This window comes from Eubalaena glacialis, chromosome 17 (assembly GCF_028564815.1).
Source record: "Eubalaena glacialis isolate mEubGla1 chromosome 17, mEubGla1.1.hap2.+ XY, whole genome shotgun sequence".
In the NCBI taxonomy this organism is placed as follows: Eukaryota; Metazoa; Chordata; class Mammalia; order Artiodactyla; family Balaenidae; genus Eubalaena; species Eubalaena glacialis.
In genome coordinates this window covers 87,805,872-87,830,573 of record NC_083732.1, presented here as the reverse complement: position 1 = coordinate 87,830,573, position 24,702 = coordinate 87,805,872, and the positions used below count along the sequence as shown (strand labels likewise).

Here is a 24,702-nt window from a genome sequence, read left to right as displayed (position 1 = left end):
CTCTGAGGGCCGCCCCCACTTTAGGGCCTTTGCACAAACTCTTCCCTGTGACTACACGAGACCCCACCCACCTTTCCCTTCGCCTCCTTGTGTCTGGGAGGACACCCTGCTCTGGGTGCCCACACGGCCCTGTGACCCCGAATCACAGCCCGGCCAGTCCAGACCAATGCCCCGCGCCCACCTGTACTCGCCGCGCTGCGGCTCAGGCTGGCGCCACGTGCTGGACAGGGAACCGGGCCCGGGGCCCCAGAAGCCCCCGCCTCTGCTTCCTCTCTGATCCCTCCGGGTCTCACCCAGCTGCCCCAGTCCGTGGCGGTGCTGCTGCCTGTCACCTGGTCCGGGGGACCTCCGCACCCCTCGGGACCCCTGACCGTGGACTTCCCTGGGAGGAGCGCGAGGCCAGCTGGGTGGGCGCCCTGCTGCCTCAGAGCCTGAACTAGGCAGGGAGAGACCGTGCTTGACAGACGGGGTCGGGGGGACGGTCGGAGGCCCTGAACTCGAAGCCCGTGTCCCTCCCCTACTGGGTCAGCCTCCTCCCCCATCCCCCCACCAAGTCAGCCCGGAGGGCCCGAGGCCACAAAGCCCAGATGAACTTACACATCCGTCTCATCCCACAGGATACAGGTCTGGTTGGTGGTGCCCTGGAGAGAGGGGAGGCGTCAGGCCACCTGCCGCCCTATGAGCCGCACCCGAGGGTCACTGTGGGGTCCACCCGTGGGCGTGCCAGGCGCCCTCCCTCCGCTGTTCCCCAGAGACAGAGTTTGAGGAGGAGGAACTGAGGCCCAGAGCAGGGAGGGACTGGCTCGGCCCCTACCCCTGCTGTGTGGCTTTGGGTATCTTCTGTCCCCTCTCTGAGCAGGGCCGGACAGCAGCGGCCGAAGCCCAGCTCTAGATGCCCAGGTGACCAGTGCAGCTGGATGCAAAATGGGCTAACACGGAAAGCCTGGGGTCAGGGGGCACAGGTGGGGCTCAGCAGACACCCCTGTCCCGAGGGCTGTGGTGTCGTAACAGCAGGGTTCCCACTTGGTAAGGGAGGGAGCCAAGGCACAGAGAGGTTGAGCAAGGCCCAAGGCCTCACAGCGGGAAGGGAAGGCCCGGCTCTTCCCACAACCTGGCCTGGCGCTGCCCTGTCCTGGCTGGGTAACTGGGGCGGCTCCTGGCTCTCGGCTGGTCCGAGGCCTTCGTGGCGCCGGCTGCTCTGAGGCCCGAGGGAAAGCGCCAAGGAGCAGGGTGTAGAGGGTCCGCGAGGCCGGGGCAGATGCGTCTCTCAGCAGAGGATGGCTCTCTCTTCCCCGAGGGAATGGCCAGGCCGACAGGGCCGGGTTGAGCCTCAGCTCCCACACGGCCCTGCTGGGTGACCCTGGGCAAGTCCCCGCACCTCTGCCAGCCTGTATCCCCACCTGTCACTCGGGAGTGAGGGAGCTCTCTCTCAAGGCTGACGCGAGGTGGAGACGTGTGAGCACACACCACACGTGGGATCAGGCAGAGGGGCACACGCACGCAGACGTGCACACGGAGGGCACTCACGTTGTACATGTGGGCGAACTCGATCTCCAAGGGTGTGAGCAGGGAGCGGGGAGGGGGCTTCACGGTCACCGAGATGACCTTGGAGTTCAGGACGGTCGTGTTCCTGGGGGAGAGCCGGCGGGCCGTGTCGGGGTTGGGAGCCCTGCGCCCTCACCTCCCCCAGGCCTGGCCTCCCTGACCCCCACCCCGCGTGCCCGCGGCACCCACCTCTGCAGGGCCAGGAAGCTGCCCAGGTTTCTGTAGAGCACGGTGCCCACCACGAACACGGACGAGTCATCAGCCTCTGGAAGACAGCACCGCGGTCACCCTCCTCCCGGCCACCCACAAACCGGGACCCTGCTTGGGCAAGGGGAGTGTGTGTCCCCCCCCCACTGCGGACGCAGCACTGCCTGGGTCCCCCTGAGTGACTCCTGAGACCCGGGGGCTGGCAGGGCACAGTTCATCTTCCTGGGAACCAGAGTCACCTGCTGTGTGACTCCAGGCAAGACCCTCTCCCTCCCTGCGGTGAGGGGGTGCATTGGTCCATTCAGCCAAGATTGCCTGGGAGCCTCCCAACACAGGGAGGGCAGGGAGGGCTTCCTGGAGAAGGGGGCAACCCGGGGAACACTGAGAAGAAACAGACGCCACCCTAGCCCTTGAAGCAGCAGGCCAGACTCCAGAAGGAACTTCCTGGGGGGGAGCCTCAGACTCTGGGGGGCCCCTCCCACACCCCGAGGCTCCTCACCTGCCAGCCCCGTGGAGAAGACGCTCTTGGACACAGTGACCCTGTCCTCTGGCACCTTGGCCCAGTCGCCCGTGGCCCGCCAGCCCTTCATAGGGAAGCTGATGTCCGTGGCTCCACTGGCTGGGAGCTTATGGATGCTGAGGACTGGGGTTCGGGAGGGAGCAAGAGACGACAGAGACAAAGGGAGACAGAGACAGTGAGATGCAAAGCCGGCTCACAAGAGGAGCCTCGGCCCTGGGACGGGGAGTGGGCCCCGGAGCCCAGGACCATGACACGGGGGTGCTCCTGGCTCAGAGTGGGTGCAGCGCGCACGGGGCCACTCAGCCAGGCGGGAGCCTGACACCAGCCTCCCCATGAGGTCCAGGGCCCGGGCGACTTCCTGGTTCCTTCCAAGCCCTCAAATGACACTCGCACCCCAGCAGGAGCCCCATGGCCCTTATGAGGACCCAGGCCTGGACCCAGTCCCCGTGGCCCCAGAGGTGCCAGAGACGGGTTCTGAGGGCAGGTCTGTGGCCACAGAGGGACCCACAGGGCGTGGTGTCCACCTTGGTGCCCCTCCCTGGGACACTGGAGCCCAGCCCTCCCCCTTTGGGCTCTGCTCTGTAACAGGGACAGGGACAGATCCCCCCTCACAGGGCCGGGACTGTAAAGGGGCCAACAGATGGACCAAGGTGGAGTGGGGACCCGGGAAGGAACGTGCTGGGTGTGGGGAAGGGCTCCACTCAGGGTGGAGGGGGACGGGCTGCGGGGACACAGCACATTCGGGGAGAGGCCAGGGCAGGGAGAGCTGGCAGCCTGTAGCCGTTTCTCCCGAGCTCTCCCTGTGGGTGCCTGGCAGGCCTCCTGAAGACACCAGTCCCGGTGGGCTCTGTCCAGCCCCGCCCCAGGCTTCCCAGAGGTGAAGCGGCAGACGGGCCTGGGAGGACAGGAGGGGGCAGGGTGGGGTCCCATTGTCTCTGAGCCCCTTCATTCCAGGCCCACCCACTCCAGGCAGACACTGCTCCCCTCACCCAGCACCCATGGCCTGGGTCGGGGTCTGCACCGGGGTGGCCTTAGGTATAGGGGGAAGGGGTAGGGGCTTAGGAACCAACAGCCTCGCCTGCCCGGCTGTCACCTGGCCTTCCCCCGCCCCTGGCGTCTCTTCCCCAGCAAAACCCCACTGACCAGCTGATGCCCACCTCCATACCTTTGCTGGTGCAGCGCCTGCCTACACTCTTGTGCCCCTCCAGGCCTGGCTTACCCGGCCGTGCCCCCCTCCCCCACCGGCCGTGCCCTCCTTGCACCTGTGTGGTCAGCTCTGGGGCCCAGGGCACCTTCCCTGCAAGAGGGACAGGCGCCCCTCTCTGGATGCCCAGCCCAGCACACGGCTGGCCCTCTGTGGCTGAGGCCCTCCCCAAGGACAGAACGAATAAGCAAACTCATCCGCGCCACACGCTTCCGAACCCCAGCCATGTGCCTGGGACTGTTCTAATGCTGAGGATGCAGAGGAAAGCGAGACCCTCTCCCAGAGCCGACAGGGAGCGGAGGAGACAGACAGTGGCCCACGTAGAGAAGAAACAGGTGGACTGTGGCCTGCTGGGCAGCGCTGACCCCTGGGCGGGGCACCTCCAAGCAGGGTGGCCAGGAAGTCCTCCCTGAGGAGGTGGCCTCTGGATAAAGACCTGGAGGGGGTCAGGCTGCTTGGATTCCTGGGGCGAGTGTTCCAGCAGCAGGGCGTAGGGAGTGTATGATGTGTAGGGTGTGTGGGGTGTACAGGGTGTATGGGTGCACAGGGTACATGGGTTGTGTGAGTATATGCGTGGGGTATAGGGGGTGAATGGGGGTGCATGGGTGCATGGAGTGCACGGTGTGTGGGGTGCATGGGGCGCACGGGGTGTAGGGTACATGGGTGTGTGAGTATATGCCTGGGGTATAGGGGGTGAATGGGGGTGTATGGGTGCATGGGGCGCACGGGGTGTAGGGTACATGGGTGCGTGAGTATATGAGGGGTGTAGGGGGTGAATTGGGGGTCTAGGGTGCACAGGGTGCATGGGGTATATGGGTGCATGGGGTACACAGCGTGTAGGGTGTGTAGGCCTGTAGGGTACACGGGTGTGTGAGTATATGTGGGGGCTAGGGGGTGACTGGGGGTGTGAGGGTGCATGGGGTGGGATGGCTAATGAGGACTAATGGGAAGGAGTCCAGGGCCTCCTTTGGTGACAAAGGGTGGGCCCTGAGCATCCCTCCAGGGGCCATGGGCGGGGCTAGGCGGCTGGGGAACCAGCCTCCACAGTGAAGTCCTGGGCCAGGGGGGCTAAGAGCTGCAGTAGCCACCCGGTCCCATGCCCGCTCACGCACGGCTGCATAAAAGCTCTCCCCTCTCTGGGCCACTCCCATCTCACTGTGAAAAAAGGCCCAGTCAGCCCAGTGAGGAAGGGAAGGAAGGGAAGGAAGGCCTAGCCGGTCTGGTGCCACCACTGATCCCACCTGCCAGGTGACCTCCATTAGCACCTGACCCCCAGGCCCGAGTCTCCCCACCTGCGAGATGACGGCTGTCCCCGACCCCCTGGCCTCAGAGGTCTCCCCAGCTCTGGGATCCTGAGCTTTAAGGCAGAAAGGCAGGGCCAGCCAGTGCTCTGGGAACCTCCAGCTTAGCGAACGTTTGTCCCGGCCCAGGCAGGTCCCCAGGTGTGTGCTAATGCAGCACAGCTGACCTAGGATATGTCACTAGAGGCCCGAGTGTCTCTGCAAGGGATGTGACAATCTCCCTCCTTGGTGCTGTTGGGACCACAGCCGGGTCCAGTGCCCACTCCTGGGTTCCCCACTGTGAGGAGGAACCCTGACAATGGAGATTGTCTGGGGAGGTGCCCCCAAACAGGGAAGACTTGACAAGTGTGGCCCAAGAGAGCTATTTAAGAGGACGTTGATGACAATCGTTAAATGTAACTGTGTAGTATTTGTGCTGACAGTCACCACTGAGCTCTCAGGTCCCAGGCCCATCTACTGCTCCTCCTGACCCCACAAGGCCAGCGCTCCTGCCTTCCCATTTTAGAGAGTCGGTCAACGCCACGGAGCTGGGTGGAGCCAGGCCCCTCTGACAAGGCACTTCTGGGAGCGGAGAACTACGTAGTCCTGCCTTCAAGGTCCCTGCACAGAGAGGGCACGGGGGGTGGGGACAAGTCCAGGTGGGCCCCCAACCCCAGGGAGGTGGAAGCAAGGGGCTGGCTGTGGCTGGGACCTCCTGGTGTGTCCCACGATTCGAGGTCTCCAGGACCTTGGCTGGGTCTGAGAGCCCCTACGCCGACCCCCTCCCGGGGTCACATCAGACCATCGTCAGAAGGCTCGGGTCTGTGCACCTGAGGATACAGAGATCATCTTAGAACACGGCCCGGGGGTCCTGCAGGAGGCATCTGGCGCTGCTTGTTTATAGACAAGGAAACTGAGGCCGAAGCGCCCTGCCCAGGGCCGCGGGGCAGGGGCCTGGAGGTCAGCGCAGCGAGGGCTGGGCTTACCCAGGTTGTCTGTCACCTGGTACGCGTCCCGCAAGTCCTTCATGCGGAAGCCGATGACGTCCACGAAGTCCTCCACCAGCCGGAACAGCTCCTTGGCGTTGGGGCCCATCTGGAGGGGAGGCGGGGGTCAGGAGATGGTGGGGAGCAGCCCCGCCGAGAATGCCAACCACCGGAGCTCAGGGTCCACGAAGACCCCTGCGCCCCAGCAGGGACATGCTCTCTCGCTGCTCTGCCTCCGCCGGCCTCCTTCCCTCATCTGTTCCTTCCTTATCAGGGTCCTGTCGGTCACTCCCTAGCCCCACAGGGCTCTGGACCTGACTTGGGAAGCAGATGGGGACCTGAGTCTCCATCGCCATTGTGTGGACGAGAACACTGAGCCCAGAGGGGCTGCTGCACTCCAGCCCGGTGGCCAGGGGTCCAGCTGGGAGGAGAGCAGAGGGTCTCTGGCCGCTGCAGTCCCCACTCCAGGTGCTGCCCTGGGCACAGGAGTATTGGCAGGTTCCAGGTCAGCCTGGGAGGAAGGGAGGCAGACCAATTTCTACAGATGAGAAAGAACTGCCACGTCCTGGTGTGTACCCCACGGCCAACACGTTTTCTCACACCCCTCCCCGAGCCCCACGTGGTGAGCCACTGCCCTCCGACGGGCGGGGAAGCCGGGGTTCAGAAGGATAAGTGACTTCCTCAAAGTCACGAGACTGGCAGAGGCTGTGCTGGGATTTGAACCCAAGACCCCACCCTGAGCTGGGCTGGGGCTCAGGGAGCCACCAGAGACGCCCGCGCCCATCCTGCTGCTCTGACCGCAACGGTCCCAGGCTGGCGTCCCTACCAGCTGGGCCTCCTCCCACTTGTCCCGGTTCTCCTCCGCCAGCAGGTTGCTGATGATCTGGACAAAGTTCTGAAAGGAAGAGGAAGAAAGGCCAGTGAGCAGAGAATAAGGCACCAGAATCACGGCTCAGAATGTGACCAGGGTCAGGGCTCAGCGTGGGACCAGGGTCAGAGCTCTATCTGAGGTCAGGGCTCCGTCTAAGGCTGGGGTGGAGGACAGCCCTCCTGGGCGCCCACCTGTACATCCCCCGGGGTGGGGCTGTAGTACGCCCTCCGGAAGATCTCTGTCATGTTCCTCAGGACATCGATGGTGGAGAGCAGGTCCCCACTGTAGCTGGTCCCGTCCTGGGAGATCTCTACCAGCGTCTGGATGACCTCGGAGACCCCCTCTCCGGGCAGCCCGCGCTGAGCCTTTGCGAGGTGCTCCCGGGTCTGGGGAGGTGGAAGGTATGAGTGCCATGACTCTGCAGGTACCAAGGACCTCCCATGCCCAGAGGGTCCTCTGCAGCTCGCAGCCAGTGGCCATGGCTGACCCACGTCCACAGAGTGTGCCACTGGGGACACAGGGTTATGTCTGAGGACGGAGGGCAGAGGTGAGTCCTGGAGTGATGGGCAGGGCGGGAGACCCCGGGGCCAGCCTCACCATCATCTGGATGTTTCGGTAGTCGATGGAGACACAGCGGATGTAGGTGGGGGGCTCCCAGTAGGCGATGCCCTCCTCGTCCAGCTCACAGCGTCGCAGGATGAGGCCTGGGGAGATGGTGGGTCAGCTCTGTCTCCCACTTCTCTGGTAGATGCCCACGTCCGGGGTGGGAGTCCCATCCCCGGCTCCCAGGCACAAGCCCCTCTGGATGAGACCCTACAGCCCTAGAAGCAGGCACTCGCCTGTGGCCTCATTCCAAGAGCAGAGCTGGCGTGGGGGCCAGGCCTCCCTTGGTTTCTTTCACTCAAAACATTTCTTTTTTTTTCATGTTTGTTTGTTTGTTGCTTTTTTTTGTTTTGTTTTGTTTTGTTTGGCCGCGTGGCTTGTGGGATTTTAGTTCCCCAACCAGGGATTGAACCCTGGCCCTCAGCAATGAGAGCTCGGAGTCCTAACCATTGGACCGCCAGGGAATTCCCTCACTCAAAGCATTTCTGAGCAGATGCCACAGGCCACGCACTGGAACCTGGCAGGAGCCAAACCTGCAGGCAACCCACCGGCGTGGGCAGAGCCCTGGGCCGAGTGAGGGGCTTCAGTGTTCAGCTCAGGGCCTCTCCTGGAGTCCCTTCCTATCCAGAGCCCTGGGGAGAACCAATGGCCTGGCCCCTGCCTAGCTCCACCCCTGGGATCAGGGGCCCCCGATGGCCCGGGTGTGCTGCGGACACTGGGCAGCCTTGGGGCTGACTGGCATCAGGTGTCGACGGCCTGGAACACGGGCACAGCCTATGACTCAGAACTTACTCCCAGGGAGCCAGCCACAGCTGTGCACACACACAGCGGTGATGACGCTAGGGAACTGCCACAACCCTGTCATCCAACAGGAGCCACGGGGCAGGACAGCACACCCGCTTCACAGCATGGTGCAGCATCAAAATGAGAGGTCATACACGCGGACAGAAGGCCAGAGAAGGCACACCGTTCTGTGACTTGTATTTTATTCATTTGGCTTCCCTGTATTTGTAAGACGCTACCTAGAACATGTATTATTCTGGGTAGGGGGGCTACAACCACAGCTGGAAATACACAGCCTCCACCACGTGGACCAGCCCTGTCGGGTGGTGGGGAACTCACAACACACTTGTTTTACAGAAGGAAAACCAAAGTTCAGAGAGGTTAAGTCACTTCCTGGATGTCACACAGCAAACAGCGGTACAAAACTGCATGCACTCCTCAGAAAAGAGGGGCAAAGAAAACCAAGCCAAGCTTGATGCGCCGAGCCCCTTCTGGGAGCCCACCCTGCTTTTTCCACACCTCCTATCACTCCACAGGGCTGCACGGGGATTAAGATGATCGTGTTCAAAGCCGACTTCCCACTTAACGGCCCCCAAGCCCAGGGCAAGTGTGTTAACTCCTCCGTGCCTTAGTTTCCCACGTGTAAATGGGTGACTTTGTGGGACATCGCACTAAAGGGCTTCATGCTGGCGTTGGCTCCTGGTGAGCTCTCAGGACGCGGTGGCCCCGGGCCCCCACCTGTACTGCGCCAGCCTCTGTGTGCACAGGGCTGCCTGGGCAGGGTCTGGGCCACGTGCCCTGAGCTGACAGCTCCGTGGGCGGGTCTGTAGGGGCATCTCTGTGCCTTCCATGCATCTCTGTGAGGAAGGGACAGGAGCCCCGTACAACACCTGCCCCATCGGTCCTCACCTGTGGCGTTGCGAGGACACCGGACTGCAGCCACCTCTCCCGCCGGGGTCTCCTTCCAGATCACAGCGCCCAAGTTGTCCTCATCACAGATTTCATGGGGCTCTGCCAAGGGGCTAGAAATGTGAGTGGGGGCGGGGTACGGGGGGTGGGCCGAGACCTGGCAGCAGGGTCAGGAAGACCAAGACCCCTGCAGGACATCTACCCTCACGAGGGGGAGTCTTTCCCCAGTAGAGCTAAGCTCCAAGCTCCCTCCCCCGTCACTCAGAAGGCCCCTCCCCAGAGTCCAGCTGTGGGGTGGGTGTGTGGGACACTCACCGGGACACCGCTGGGCACTGCACTGCCGGTATTCATCTTGTGGGCCCCGGCAGGCTGCTCCCCCGAAGAAGGGCCCCAAGCAGGCGCGCTCCCGCCGCTGTGTGCCACCTCCACATGTGACACTGCAGCCGCCCCACGACGTCCAGGCCTGCCACTTCCCATCCACTGTGGGACACGGCCATGCACAGAGCCACGAGGATGGGGACGAGGAGGGTGCGGACACAGGGACGTAGGAGCAGGAAGCCACGAGGAGAAAGAAGTCGAGACCCAGGGAGGGGAAGCCAGAGCTCAGACTGACACAGGATAAGACAAATGCCTCACGTGCACTGGTCCCTCACGGTCACCCCCCGGCCCCCCACATCCCCGGGGCCGTGTACAAGGGCCCACCATGAGCCCCCCGGGGTCTCACCCCTCCCGAGTGGCTCACGCCCGCCAGATCCCCCCACCCGCAGGCCCCGGAGCACGGCCCTGACCTGGACACTGCTGCAGGAAGCAGTCTCGCGTTTCCACCCAGTGGCCCTGGCACTCGGCGCCCCCGTACGAAGGCCCGTTGCACTCGCGCGTGCGCTGCTGCCGGCCCTGAGAGCAGCTGGCGGAGCACGAGCTCCAGCTTGACCACTCATTCCAGTTTCCATCCACTGCCCGGCCCAGGGGAGGAAGGGGACAGGAAGGCAGCGTGAACACCCAGGGCCCACACCCAGCCTGGGGCACAGGCGTGAACACCCCACAGGCATGGCCCACCACACCCCCACGAAGTCTGAGGCATGGGTGTGACACCCAAGAGGGCCCATCACCCCAACGCCCACGGTATGCGAGTGAGAACGCCCCAAGGTCTCCAACCTTCAGCCTGATCACAGCCTGAGGTTCCAACCTCTGAGCCCCCTAGCAGGTGGGTCTGAGCGGGCAAAGCGGGGCTCCCGGGGCTGGCCGGTGGCCCACTGGGCCCTTCCCTTCCCTTCCCGCCCCTGTCCCACCTCACCCAGCGCCCTCCCTCTCACCTACCAGGGCACAGAGCGATGTTGCAGAACTTGGTTTGCTTCTCCGGGCCCTCACAGGGGTTGCCTCCAAACTGGGGTGGCCTGCAGGTGCGCGTGCGGTCCCGGAAGCCGCGGCCGCAGGTGCTGGAGCACAGGCTCCAAGGCGACCACTCGTCCCAGGCGCCATGCACTACGGAAGGAACAGAACACTCTGCGACCCCTGTCTGCCCGAGCCCGCAGCCCGGTCACCCGCCCCTGATGCCCCGCCCCACGCCCCGGGCGCCCCGCCCCCTGCTCCTGTTATCCCCGCCCCCCCCACGGCGCGCCGCCCACCTGGACACACGGCGGAGTTGTTGCACAGGCGCTGCTCGCGCAGGGGCCCGCTGCACTGCGTGCTGTAGGAGGACGACACGCAGAAGCGCGTGCGGGTCTGCCAGCCCTCGCCGCAGGTGCTGGAGCACACGCTCCACGGGGACCACTCCTCGGCCGCGGGGTCACCTGTGGGCCCAGACCTACAGCATCACAGGCCTGCTGCTGCCCCTGCACCCGAGCTACGGTCAGACCCTCAGGCGGCCGCAGCAAAGCCCTTGAGCACCCCACCCCTTTTTTTTTCTCGACAGTCCCCTTCTCCTCACACCACTTCCCCTAAATCCAGTGTGCCTGGAGACGAGCGCCTGGCACCTGAGAGGTTAGTCTAATTATGGAAAATTATTACAGTCATTACTTAGAAGCAACGGCAATTAATAACGTATAGTACTTGCCCAAAGACCTAGTCCCCTGAAACCACCTTTCCCCACTTCCCAGGGTTTTAGTGCATTTGCGTGTCAGCCCCGCCCAGCCGCGGCCACTCACCTGTCTGCGGGGCCGGAAACCCAAACTGCTGCAGCTCGTCGCCCAGCTCCTCGCGCCGCCGGGCATCCGTGGACCGCAGGGACTGGCTCCGGGAGTTGGTGCGCCCGGCGGCTGCAGGGCGGGTTCAGGTAAGCGTCCAGGCCGTGGCCTGCAGCCCCCGCCCTGCAGCTCTAGAGGGGCGCTCTCGGCCCTTGGTCCCTCGGTCCCTCGGTCCCCAGCCGCAGCAGGGCCCGGGCTTGTCAGCACCAGGGCCACTTGGCCGCACTGGACAGGTGGGAAACTCGGGACCAAGGCACCCTGGCCTGGCGCCAATCCGTCTGGTCCAGTCTCCCCTGCCCTGCGCCCCTCCCTCTCTTCCTCCGGGGCCCGCAGGAGTCACCTGCGGGGCAGCACGTCTGAACGGCTACTGCCCCCCGCGGCCCAGCCCCGACACCCCAGGGCCCTCTCCAGGCTTCTGAGATGAGCACCTCTCCCCAGGAAAGTTCGTTGGGGAAAAGACAACCCGAAGAATGACAATCTCATTATAACTTGATTTAATTTTATGGAAGCAGCTAAAATATGCATGAGGTCATTAGAGAGCCTTATTAGAGAAATACATCCTGGAGGCAGCATCCGGCTGGGACAGTCGGGTCTGGCCAGGGCTAGGGATGGCGGTGGCGGGACAAGCCCCACAGCCGGCTTTCCAATGCACCCCAGAATTCCCAATCCACAGGTGCTAAGAAAGGCCCATCCAGTCCTAACACCGGGTCCCACCCCTCCTCCTGGGCCCTTACTTCTACTGGTCCCGCCCCTGGAAGGCTCCACCCTCTGACCCCGCCCCTGCCCCAGGTCCCGCCCCTCGTAGCCCAGGCCGTGCCTGGCCTGGCCCCGCCCCGAGCGCCCTCCCTCCCTCCCTCCCCTGGCCAGGCCCTGCCCCCTCCCCCCCCCCGCCCTTTTCCCGGCCCGGCCCGGCCCAGTCCGGGTTCCTGCCTTCACTTGGCCCCGCCCCGAGCCCCTCCCTCCCCCGGCTCCGCCCGGGACCCGCCAGTCCGCGCACTCACGGCCGCAGGCCTTGCGGTTGCACAGGCGGCCCTCCTCCAGCACCCCCTCGCAGCCGCCGCCTTCAATGCCCGGCGCGGGCAGGCAAGTGCGCGTCCGCGTCTGCAGGCCTCCCCCGCAGTCCCGCGTGCACTCGCCCCACAGGGACCACAGTTTCCAGCCGCCTGGTGGGGACCAGAGGGCAGGGGTCAGGGCCAGGGGCAAAGGGCTGCGGTGTCTTTCGGGGAGTGACCTCTAGGGGTCTCCCAGGCAGGGATCTGGGGCACAGCGGCCCCTGCGAAGAGGCCTCCGCGTCGGAACCAGCACCAGCACCCTGGAGGGTCAGCTAGGAGGCGAGTGTGGGCCTGGACGGGGTTGGTGATGGGGTGTGAAGCAGAGGCCGACAGGGCAGGGAGGGGCAGAGGTGCCGGGCAAGGTGGGGTCCGGGGCCCACCCCACTTCTCTCTGGAGTCTCTGTGCTCTCCTGCTCTGTCTACAGGCACCTGGGCCAGGGTCTCCACTGGCTTTGAATCCAGGTCCCCAGTGTGGGGCTGGACACAGAGCTGGAGCCCCAGGTGGGTCTGGAGAATGAATGAATGAATGAATGAATGAATGAAGGACACCCCTGCCCACCCCAACGGCTACCTTATACCGAGGGCCGGGTGATGGGCTGGGGGCAGAGGGGCTCTCCTGCCTGGCACCGAGCCTCACGCCCTGCTGAACCCCCTCCCCGTGGTCCTCAGTCCAGTCTCCTCTGAGCCCCAGTTTGCTCACCCCCCCCATGACCCATGTGCTCATTCCCCCACCACACGCAGGGACACCAGAGGTGACCGAGGTCCCACCCCTGGTAGCCGAGTGGGGTCTCACACCCAGGGCCCCGCCAGGCGGAGCCTCCCCCAGACCCAGCAGAGACTGGCTGCTGAGGGCCTCCAGGCCCCTACGGCCACCCTCCTTCAGCCCTCTCAAGGGTCTTCTCCATCCCGGCCCCGGCCCCCCATCATGACCTCGTGCCCCCGAAGTTCTGAGCCCCTTGGTGGCCCCAGTGCCACCAAGGACACTAAGAGGGACAGCCTCAAAGTACTGGCGAGCCACTGAGGGGTGAGGAGCAGGGAGGCCACACATCTTGGGCCAGAGCTGGAGGCTGCAGTAGTTCGCTCAGGAAGGGGCTGCTCCATCCAGGCTTTCTGTTCAAAGGCCACGCTTAAGGTGCCCAGATCACTCCCGCCTCGAGGGACTCTGGTGCCGCCACCCCATTTGTCCTGGGGAACCGCAGGGCCCCTACACTCCCAGCACAGCAGGGTCAGGGCAGACTCAACAAGGGCACGCAGCCTCACCAAGCGCCTACTTTGGGCCGGGCACCCTGCACGCAGCCCCTTGACAGGGCACCCATGTATGAGGCGGCGAGGAGATGGCATGGCCAAGGCCCAGCACTGGGAGCTGCACTAGAGCTGGGCCACTGCCCCATGCTGCCTGCTCGCCCGGGGCTGGAGCAGGGGAGCCAGGCTGGCCAAGGCAGGCCACACCTGGCCCGGCAGGAGCGTCCCTGATGCCTCCTGGAGCCTGGCTTATCTGGGGAGCACATACGGTGAGAATGAGGACTGTGCGGATCCTGGAGGGTGGGCACTGGAGCCGAAAGACCAGGTGCACATGGTGGCCCCAGCACCCACGACCATGGGATGGTTAAGTCCACCCTGCCCTGGCCTCACACCCCTCACTAGAGGATGAGGGCACTACTTCCCAGGACTGACGCCTGTGAGGGTAAATGGCAAGAAATGGCTGGGAGACGACAGGTGTGGGTGTCACTGGGGTCGGAGTCGATCCCAGAGAACTCACTTTGATTTGCAGCAAGTTGGGCGTCCAGGTGCTCTGTTCTGTGGAGGGCCGCTTGAAAGGTGTCAGAGCCCCTCCCAGTGGTCCCTGCGCCTGTGCTGGGAACCGACCAGCAGGGGGCGCCGGAAGCAAATGAACGGGAGGCGGGGGAGGGAGCCCAATTCCCCCAGTTTGGAAGGCGGGGCTCATTTCTCCTTCCACGCCCCCAAGCCCTTGAGGAATCTTCTCTCCCCTTGCAGAACCCACCCTCCCATACGCCTCACTTCCCCCTGAGCCCAGAGAGGCAGAGCATCAGGGGGCCAAGGGCACACAGAAGTCAGGCCTCCTGTCCTCTAGACTTGCCATGCTGGTGGGTCACGCAGGTGGGTGGGGCAGGTGGGCGGGCTGACGCACCCAGACAAGGGACCTGTAGGGGGGGCCGGCTCGGACCTTAATCGCTGTAGTCTGTGGGTGGGCGGGGACCCGGCTCTGCCCCTCGCGCACGCGCAGTAACACTTGGTTCCTAGCCGTGCAGCGGCGGCCCAGGGAGGAGCTTCTCACTCTGTGGGAGCCCGGCTGAGCCTTGCAGGGACCCTCGCTTCAGGGGGCCGAGGGGCCTGGTTCTGAGCCCCTTCCTGGGTCTGGGCGTGACGCCCTGTGCTCCCACAAGGGAGGCCTCTCTGCTCCCATTGTTCAGATGGGAAGACCGAGGCCTGCCCTAGTGACGGGATGCCCGTGCTCCCCCAGTTACGAGGGGGACGAGCAGGAATCGCCCAGGTTGTCGGACCCGGCCCACCCATACACCCTTCAAGGACGGTTGCTTCCCTCAAGGCCGGCTCTCAGGGCAGCATCCTGGGCAGGCGAGTCCTGACTCCCCCACCCCCGTCTCCCCTCACTCCGCGCCAGACGCCTCAGGAACCGCGAGTCCAAGTCCACCCAGGAACCAAACGTTCACCCCACTTACAGCAGAGCAAACTGAGGCTCAAAGAGGGGTGGTCCAGACAGTCAGGGGCTGGTGACCCCCCCCCCACCTGCAGGAGGATCTGCCCTGGAGTTGAGGAGGCATGGAGGCCCGAGCCTCAGAAGGCAGGCGCCAGGGTCCCCAGGACTGAGTAAGAACCAGAAGTATGGAGGACGCTACACAAATACGACTTCGTTGTGGACAGAAATGTCCGTGCCCTGGGGGTGAGAGACAAGCAGGCCAGGGCCCCAGGGGAGGGGGTGGGGAGCCCCCAGGGCAGCCTCCAGGTGCACACGGCAGGACTGGTGAGCGGCTCGGCTCTGAGGGTGTGCCGGGGCGGCTCTGAGGGTGTGACGGGGCGAGGCTGCGCAGATATGGGGCCCTCACTGCCGCCACTCTAGGCGCCTTCACTCTGGGGACCGTCACAGCCCCGCAACCACGCCCATTTGGCAGATGCAGACAGGGAGGCCAAGTTATCCACCGGGCTGACAAGGAGAGGAGCTGGGACTGGACTCATGATCAGATTCCAAGCGCTCCCCCTACACCACCCCCCAGGCAGAGGCTGCCCGCCAGGACCACCCCCAGCCTGGCGCCGCAGGCCTCAGTGGTCTCACCTGCTGAAGCCCCCTGTCCCGTCATACTGAGACAAAGGAACAGGGAGGCCTGGAGTCCAGGGAGACAGGCCTGGCGGCAGGGACAACGTGGGCACGTCCTGCCTGTCCCCCCTTGCTGCCCCAGCCCAGCCCCCGCGCGGAAGCCTGAGTGACGTGGAAGCTGGAAGTGGGTGGGAGAGAGAGGGTGTCCAAGCCGGCTAATCGGAGGATGCCACTTGGTTTCCATGGCAACTGCCGCAGAGCTCCGTCTTTCAGGATAGACTCAGGTTAGGCCTCCGCTGCCAAAACACCCACAATTTCAGGGCTGGTTACCTTGGTGACCCAGGTGGTGGGGATGTGGTGGGGGGAGGGGGAGGAGAGGAGGGGTCATATCAGGAGAGGCCAGGCAGGGGTTCCACTGGCTCAGAGCACAGACTGCCCCCCAGGCCTAGCCCTGACCCCGGTCACATGCTGATTCCTGACCCTGATCACACACTGGGCCTTGATCCTCTTCACAGACTGACTTCTGACCCTGGACACAGGATCCCTGATCCCCTATCACATACTGAGCCCTGATCCCACTCACAGACTGATCCCCGACCTTGGCCACACTCCCACCACTGACGAACACTCAGTTAATGGTAGCTGCTATTTTTGTTATCATTTTTATTTTTAATGTGTGTCCCCCCCACGGCTGACACCTGATAAATGTTTGTCAAGCAAATGCATCCACGACCAGGGAATTACCCAGGCAGGGCTCCTGGGGCCCGCAGAGCTGGGCACAGAGGAATTCAGGCCACCCTTTCCTGGGTGGCCACGGTGCTCCTGGGCTGGGTGGGCTTTGAGGGGGCAGCAGAGGAGTGGGCAAGGCTGGGGGGTGGGCTGCCCCTCCAGGTCCGGAAAGAAGCCGCCATTCTTCCCGGGCTCAATGCCCCCTCTGTCTGGAAGCCTCATTTCCATCTCATTAAGGGATGAATAGAGCCAATTAATGGCCGCCAGGCAGCCTTGGCCGCCCAGGAGAGAGAGCACACGGAGAGGGGGGCTCCTGGCCCCCTTCCCACCCTGGCGCCCCAGCCTGCAGGCCATGGCCTCCCTGGTCCCTGCGCCCCCAGTCGGCTGGGATGAGGGCGCTGGGGGAGGCCCTCTTCCTGCTGGGCCTTCCCGCCTCCTGGGTCCCCTTTGGAGGAGGGGAGCGGTGCACTTCCCGTCTCCTCCAGCAGAGGTCTCCCCAGTCTAGCAGGTCAGGCAGCACCCGGCTGGGGGGTCAGCCCCTGCCCATTCCCGCCCCGCCCCCGACCGTCAGGCCGGGTTCCGTGCACATCCACCTCGCGAAGTCCAGCCCCTGTGCGGACCCCTACCCCCCACCGAGTTGAGGTCTGTACTGCGGCACGCAGGATCCTCCTCTCAGCCCCCTGCATGGATGTGCAAATGAGGACCACAGGGAACTGGACAGCTCCCTGAAGCCCCTCTCCAACCCAATCCCCAGTCCAGAGCGCCCCTGGCTCCACATGTCCAGACTTGGTGCATCCTTCACCAAGGCCTGCAGCTCCCACTATCGGGGCCCGAGTGACCAGCAGTCCGCCCAGCTGCCGCAGGCACCCCTGGATCTCAGGACGGGCTGAGAGCCGTGCCCACTGCCCACGGGGCCACTTGCCAGAGAAGGAGGACAAGGAGGGCTCCTCCAAACATGGTAGAGGCGCCAAGATCCTATGAGCAGGGTACTGTCCCATCCCCATTTCACAGAAGGGAAACCGAGGGGCGACTTGGCCCCGTCTGCAGCGTTACTCACTTTCTCAGTGTTGCTTTTCCTCAGTCAGGCAGGTGCCTCCTAAGAAGGGTGCCCGTTACAAGCTCGAAGGCCTGGGTCCCACCCGGCTTTGCCGTGCCGCGCTGGATGACCTGGGCGGGTCTCTTCTCCTCCCTGAGCCTTGGCTATACGACCGACAGCCCTTCTCCCCATCTTTTAGGGAAGTGGGACCCCAGCAGGGCCACAACTCCCAGCCTCCCTCGCTACCAGGTGGCGTGGGGTGAGCTCTGGCCTCTCGTGGCAGTTCCTCTGTGGGTGATGCCCTGTGCGTACTTATTGTTTTCATGGGGTCACATCTTGCTATTTCCATCTGGAATGGGGGCTGTCTACAATGGAGCCTGAAACCTTGTTTTCCAGATTTTTCTAAATTGGCCCCTGTGCAAAAGCGCAGCTCCCCTGGCTGGGATGACAAACCCAGTGCTGGCAGGGAGGCCCTAACCCTTCCTACTCCCGCCCCGCCCCTGCTCCCCACCCCCATGCTCCCAGTCGCCCCCAAACTCCAGAGACACGCCCTTCCCCCTGGAATTCCCCACTCGTCCCTCCCCCCAGCCCAGCCCCTCTGCACACCCTGCAGGCCCCAGAGAGGGCTGGCAGCCTCCTCCTGAGGCAAGCTGTGGGGCATTTAGGGTTGGAATGACTCCAAAGCCCTTGCGGGGGGGCGTGTCAGGGCAGGGGGCGCCCCAGCTGAGAGGCGACGGGCCTGGAGGAGGGGGTGTGGCCTTGGGCAGGTCACGGCCCCCCAGGCCGGCATCGCAGCCCAGCACACGCCCGGGATGTCACACACTCACACGCTCAGGCTCCAGCCCCCCTCCCAACCCTGTGCAGGCATATGGAGGGGGCACACGGGCACACACAGGGTCGTGTACACACACACACACAGGGACACACACACAAGGAGACACACGCACACTCGCCCCCAGCCCTCAGGATGCCGCTTTTCCATTATCTTACATGTCGCTTCTGCAATAAAATTCTTTAATTAAAACATGAATATTTAAAACAACCCTTGAGAGAAATGGCACCATCTCACCAGAGGCAGAAAAACGCAGAGAGACTCTGGGAGGGGGAAGGAGGGACAGCCCGAGAGCGGGTGGGAGCAGGCAGGCAGCACAGAGGGGCAGCCGGCGGGGCAGGGGAGAGGGAACAGTTGCTCTGGCCTGAGTAACTTTTGCCAGTCGGGCGCGTGACATGGCCATGTGGCATTTGGACAGGCCGGGCGGGGGCAGGGCTGAAAATGGGCCACGGGCTGGCCTGGGCCTCCTGCTCGCTCCGGCTCCGGCTCCGCGGCTATGGAGGGACGCGCCTGACCCCGCCTCCACTGGCATGCGTGAGGGGACGCAGCTCCCTGGGCACAGGCTCGGCAGGCAAGATATGGGGTCTGGATCTGCTGTGTGTCTTCTGAATTACTGCTGGACCTCTCTGGTCCATATGCCACCCCGCCCCTACACACACATGAACACACACACACACACACCCTCCCCACAGAGCTCTTGCAGGAGAAGCCCCAGGCAGGACCACCAGGTGACCAAGAGCTGGCTCTGCTCTCTGTCTCCCTCTTACAAGCTGTGTGACCCTGGCCACTGCCTTAACGTCTCTGTGCCTCCTTCCACTCAACAAGGATTAATCAAGGGCCTGCTGTGTGCCAGGTACTGGCCCACACACGGGGCTTCGTCAGAGAGCAGGGCAAACTCCCCTGCCCTGTGGTGGGTACATCCTGGCAGGGACAGAGAATAAGGCCACAGGAAATTCTCCAGTGTTCACAGGCGATACCGTGTGGGAAGAGAGAGAAAGAGGGAGAGCGAGAGTGTGAGGCGACAGCAGGGCTGGGGCTGCTGCCACTTTCTGCAGCAGGGCCAGGGCGTCTTGAGAAGGTGCCATCTGGGCAAGCACTCAAGGGACGGAGCCCTGTGGGCACGTGGGGAGAGTGTTCCAGGCCAGGGAACGGCCCATGCAAAGGCCTTGGGCAGGGAGGTAGGTGCCTCGCTGGGGAGCCATCTCTGGGCAACTGGCAAGAGTTAACTGGTTAAGATGTGGGTGCTTCCTGCACAAAGGAAACATGCAGAACGCGGCTATTGCCACTACTAAGATCAGGTTTACTCCCAAGGTCTCAGAAGCATCAGGACCTTCTGAGTCCAGGGCACGGGCACGGGGTCTGAGCTGCCTGTGGGCCTGGGCGACCATGTCCTGTGCCCCCCGCCCCGCGGAGTCGAGCTCCTTGCTTCATGGCGGCAGCCCCAGCCCTCATGCCCTCCGAACTGTCTTCCACGAGGCTGCCAGCCCTGCCACATAGCCTTGACTTGCGCTTTGTCAGGATTGCTGAAATCGGCTTGCACAGAGCCAGCCTAAACACACACACACACACACACACACACACACACACACAGCAAGTACATACCACAAGTGCACACCTGCACATGCTCACATGCACACGTGTGCACAAACACGATGCACACAGATGCCCGATGCACTGCACACGGGCACGCACACATGTATACACCAGCCATACACGCACGCACACACTCACACACGTGCCCGATGCAGTGCACACGCGCGCACACACACCACGCACGCACGGCACACATACCGGCAACGTGCATGTGAACACACATACATGCCGTGTATACACACACACGCACACACACATGCATACTTGTACACATGGATGCATGAACACACCCACGCTCACGTAACACACTGCACACACACATGCACATGGATGCGTGAACACAAGCATATGCACGAGCGTGCACACACGCACGCACGCCTGCCCACCCCCTTCCAGCACCAGTTCCAAACATTCCCATTCTCCGAATCTCTGTGCAAGCCCGAAGCACCCAGCCCTGGTCTCCAAACAGCTCCGCTCCTCCAATCTGTCTCTTTGCCCCCCAAGCCCTCTAGATTCTCTACCTCGTAGTAAACACAGATATTTACATTTCATCACTGACGTTGCTTCTGCTTAGAAACACTTTCACCCCAGTTCTCATTCCTCATAACAATCAAGAAAAGAAGACGTTTTTACTCTTTCCATTTTAAAGACAAGGGGCCTGAGAGGATTGGCCCAGGGCACAGCGAGTGTGCGGCGGGCTGGGATTTGAACCTGACCTGGTCCTGTCCTGGGGCGCCAGGTCCCAGGGCTCCCTCTCAAACGACATTCCCACCAGATGACCCACGGGCCTCGCACGGTCAGGTCCCACTCTGCCCTCTGGATCTTCCTCCCCAGCCCGATCCTCCCCGCCACTTCCCCACCTCGGCTGAGGTCCTCACTCCTGGCCAGAAACCTGGGAGCGGTCCAGCCATCTCCTTCCTCCACGCCCACATCCTCTGCATCAGCAAGTCCATCACCCCAACCACCGCCCTCCCAAGATCCTCCCCCTTCCTCCCACCCAGGCCAGCGTCAGCTCCCTCCTGGATGCCTGCAGTGCCCTGTCCCTGCCCCGGATTCCCCCTCTGAGCCAGACACTGCATTTACAGCCCCAGCGATGTCACCCTTCTGCTTAAAGCCCCCCATGGCCCTTCAGCTCTCATGATAACATGCAAACTCCGGCCAGGAGGCCTGTCCACCATCGCACCCAACTCCAGCAGCGGGGCCTGCTCCCTCCAGCACCGACGTCACAGCCCCACAAACTCCTGCCACTTGCCGCACATGTATCACACCAGCCCCGTCCCCTTGACCTTCTCCCGCAAGCTCCACACGGCTCCAGCTATACCAGGTATCCACCCGGCACGGTCACTGCCCCGAGATGCTAACGGAGATCAGCTCTTGCGCTTTGGTTTCCAGTGTGGGCCAGGCCCCGGGGCAATCAGGTCTGAGGTGACTGAATAGTCCCTCCAAGCAGTCAGCACTTTGCCAGCGAAGACGCTGAGGCTCAGGGGCAGGTGACCACTGGGGAGTGGCTGAGCGACATGTCCGGCCAGGCCCCTGCCCCCCTGGTCCTCCTGCATCCGCCCACCTCCCAAACCAGCCGCCGGCCCGGCATCTCTGCTCCATTCTCCTCCTCCCCATCCCCCGAGGACCACTCCCTCCACCACGCTGCGGGGCCTGCCCACGCCAAGGTCACAGTGACCTCTACCTTGCCCAGCCCGAAGGTCAGCCCTCCCAGCCTCCCACGCCATCGCTGGGGGCCCTGACACAACTGATGGAAGATGGAGGTTTTCTGATGGTTTCCTGGACACCACACCGCCTCCACCTCCCGGGGCTCTGCCCGCCTCTTCCCTCCTCTCCTTATCCTCTCCAGCTACGCTCACCGCTCCACGGAGGTTTCTAATCTGGGATCCACGGCCCGGGGCCCATGAATAGAACCATGTTCCGGGATAGCTGGTTTCCTCTGTAACCCCACGTAGCTTCTTTTATGCCTTTACAGACGTTATTCGGAGGAATCCATCGGCCTCACTGGCTCCGGAGACACCGAGAGCCCTGGACCACGTCACCTGGTCCCACGGTGACCTGCCCGCATGAACGCCCAGCCCAGCCTGGCCCCCGGACGCCCGGCACGCTGTCTGGTGTCTCAAACTCCACGTTCGGTGAAGAGCTGTCCCAGGCCCGCAGCCCCAGACTCCCGAGACACCCTGGGCGCCCCGCTCCAAGCCCACACAGGGTCTCCCTCCTGCCCCGATGCCAGGGAGCCCGCTCAGTGTCCCATTCCACTGGTGGCGCCCTCCTGTGCAGGTGCCCGCCTCACCGAGGAACCCAAACTGCTAAGAAGGTGGGACCAGCCGAGCACACGCCCACGCCCACCTTTGCCCTGCCCTGCCCTCTGACCCGCACGGGGCTCACCCGCACCCCTCCCAGAACCTCGAACACAGCCCCCTGACCAAGTGACCCCCTGACCTCCAGGTGACACGCAGCCCTGCCACCAGGGTCCCTCCCCCTGCGATGTCTTCATCACCACCTGACATGCCTGTTTCTTGTGCTTTGCCGTTTAACACCGCCCAGACCCAGAAGGCAGCTCCACGAGAGCGGGGCTTTTGTTGTTTTGTTTTTGTTGTTTCTTGTTGTCTTCATTGCGTGTCCCCGGCGCCTAGGACACCTCACAGGCGCTGGGTAACTAACTGCTGCATGATGGTTTGCATGGCTGTAACCATGTGCAATCCCCACATTGCATCTCCTTGACCACATGAGTCCACTCTGCTCACTTTTTCTCCCACGTCCCAGGAGGCCCCTGCAGACGCCGGCCACAGGCCACAGCAGCCTGCTGGCCCATGAGAATGGTCCTGCCTGAGAAAAGGGAGGGACCCTCCGGGAGGGACCCTCCCCAGCCAGGAATCTAAAACTCCCTCATCCTGGGAGAAATCAGACCCGTTATTCCTTCCCTCCCTCCATCCCTCCCTTCCCTGATCACTTAGCAAGCACCACCCATGAGGCAGGCACCCCAGCACCCTGGGGGCCAGAGGCAAGCACCCCAGGCTGCCCATTCTCAGCGAGCCTGCAGAGAACTTCTCTCTTTGCACTTGGCTTCCCCGAAGTGCTCGGGGGATGGGTGGCCAGGGCAGCCCTGCAGAGAAGACCCTTCCCACCCACCGTATGCCCAGAGAGCCACCCCAGGGCCTCTCCTAGCCGTCACTCACCTGGAGCGCCATCCCCGCCCCGGTCCTGGGTCAGGCTGGTGAGGCAGTTCTCAGGGCCACCAGCCATGCCGTCCCTCAGGCAGACATCCCCGCGAGGCACCAGGGAGCCCGAGGCAGAGTCACCGGTGTCCCCGCCCAGGCAGGCACAGGGGGTCTGCATGATGCCACAGGGGTGTGAGCTGCGGCTGCCAGCCAGACAGGCGTCCAGCCAGCGGCACAGCATCTGGCAGGCGGCCCGGCTGGGGCTGCGGTTGCCCACGACCAGGTACTCCACGGAGAAGTCGTCGCTGGGACCGGGGGGCCCGTCCTGGGGCGCGGGGTCGTCCTGGGGCGGCCGCTGCCGCTGCATCTGCAGAAACTGCTTGCTGGCCTGCAGGAAGGCCAGGGGCGCCGAGGGGTCGCAGAGCCTCAGCACCTCGTCGAAGCTCTCCACGCCCAGGTAGGTGCGTGTGGACTCCAGGAAGGAGTCGAACTGGTAGGTGCGGACGCGGGTGGGGCTGCTGCAGGAGGGCGCCTTGGCCACCTTCACGTAGAGCGTGTAGCGGCGCGGGTCCGGGTTGCGCAGGGTCCAGGAGCAGCGCGAGGCGTTGGCCGGGAACACGGCGGCTGCCGAGAAGTACCCGAAGAACTTGCCCTGCACCAGCGTGGCGCACGGCTCGGCCCCGGGCCCCGCGTCCGTCCCCGCGGCCGTGCCCGCCTGGTGCCCCAGCAGCAGCAGCAGTGGCCCGAAGATCCAGAGGGCGCCCGGGGCGGCGGCCTGGCCCCTCATCCTAGCTCGCGGGGCCGCCAGGGTTCCGCCGGCTGGGCAGGCAGGCGCGGGCCAGGCCTTGACATGCCAGGGTCCGGCAGCGAGCGGAGCAGGCCGGGGCCGGAGGGCAGGGGCTTCAAGCGAGGACAGGAGGAGGAGATGGCTTCAGGCGACCGAGTGGGCAGGGGCGGCTCCTAACGTCCGGGGCCCCAGTGCCCGCCTGTGGCCGCCAGCAGCAGCTGGAAGAGAAAGAGCGGAGAGGGGACACGTGAGCCCCCTGGGGAGACTGGGACTTGGCACGCTGGGGGCAGTGCTCGCCCCAGGCTCTGGGCCTCCGACACAGGCCCTGGCCTCGCTCTCAGGCACCTGCTCTGCCCACCTGTCTGTTTGCCACCTGCCAGCATGTCCACCTGCAGGGGCAGAAGCCAGGGGCCGCGGCCCCTCCTCCCCCACCAAGCCTGAGTGGGAAGCGGTGGGCCGCCCCGGCCAGGGCTGCAGGCCACAGGGGCCTCGGCTGTGCCCGTCTGGCTGGGCAGCCTGGCGTGGCTCCACGGGCTCTGGGCCCGCCCGCCAGCCCTGGGGCGGCCACGGAGGCCATTCCGCCCCTGGGCCTCTGTGGCCTCTCTGACCATACCCCTCTCCAGCCCTCATTCAGGAAAGAATCTGCAAACCCAGCCAGAGGGGAAGCAGGGCAGGGGAGTAGAGGAGACAGGTCATTCCGGCCATTGCCCAGCTTCCCTGCAGCCCCGCCCCTCTGGGCCTTGCTGGGTGCGGGTGCAGAGACCCCTCCCACTTCTGTTTCGTCACAGCAGGAGCGACCAGTTTTTGCGGGGTGAGGGTAGGGTTGGTGCCCCGTCTCTGGGTCTCTGGCTGTGACTATGACATCCACCCACCTCCTATTACCCCCCCCCTTCCTGCTCACACAGCCACTCAGGTGCCCCTTTGGCCTCCCAGGCATGTTCCTGCCAGGGAGCCTCCCTCTCCCCGCCCCTGGAGTCACCTGCCGCCTGCCCCTCCCCACTTAGCCAGCCTGCTCCCCGCCTCCCGTCTCACGATGAGGAAATCGAGGCTCTGACGGCGTCACAGGGAGGGGGCGGGAGCAGGAGGTTCACACTTGAACCCCCCCAGATTGACCCCAACCTTGTGGCCC

At 64.0% G+C, this 24,702-nt stretch overlaps 1 protein-coding gene across 3 annotated transcripts in view; it reads right to left on the bottom strand.

Moving 5' to 3' along the window:
- Positions 1-23,573, bottom strand: part of ADGRB1 (adhesion G protein-coupled receptor B1) — a 68,924-nt gene extending 45,351 nt beyond the window's left edge. For 2 of the 3 annotated variants that reach the window (XM_061171862.1, XM_061171864.1), the window contains exons 1-16: positions 22,805-23,573; positions 12,093-12,254; positions 11,053-11,163; positions 10,534-10,698; positions 10,228-10,390; positions 9,697-9,872; positions 9,224-9,388; positions 8,909-9,010; positions 7,211-7,317; positions 6,805-6,999; positions 6,569-6,637; positions 5,743-5,851; positions 2,252-2,395; positions 1,735-1,810; positions 1,528-1,630; positions 598-641 (exon numbers count right to left, since the gene is read on the bottom strand). In XM_061171862.1, coding sequence (XP_061027845.1) covers positions 598-641; positions 1,528-1,630; positions 1,735-1,810; positions 2,252-2,395; positions 5,743-5,851; positions 6,569-6,637; positions 6,805-6,999; positions 7,211-7,317; positions 8,909-9,010; positions 9,224-9,388; positions 9,697-9,872; positions 10,228-10,390; positions 10,534-10,698; positions 11,053-11,163; positions 12,093-12,254; positions 22,805-23,573 — 2,660 coding nt within the window. Of the gene's footprint in view, positions 1-597; positions 642-1,527; positions 1,631-1,734; positions 1,811-2,251; positions 2,396-5,742; positions 5,852-6,568; positions 6,638-6,804; positions 7,000-7,210; positions 7,318-8,908; positions 9,011-9,223; positions 9,389-9,696; positions 9,873-10,225; positions 10,391-10,533; positions 10,699-11,052; positions 11,164-12,092; positions 12,255-22,804 lie in introns of all 3 variants that reach the window. The other variant, XM_061171863.1, reaches the window with a different exon arrangement.
- Between the last annotated feature and the right edge of the window lie 1,129 nt (positions 23,574-24,702).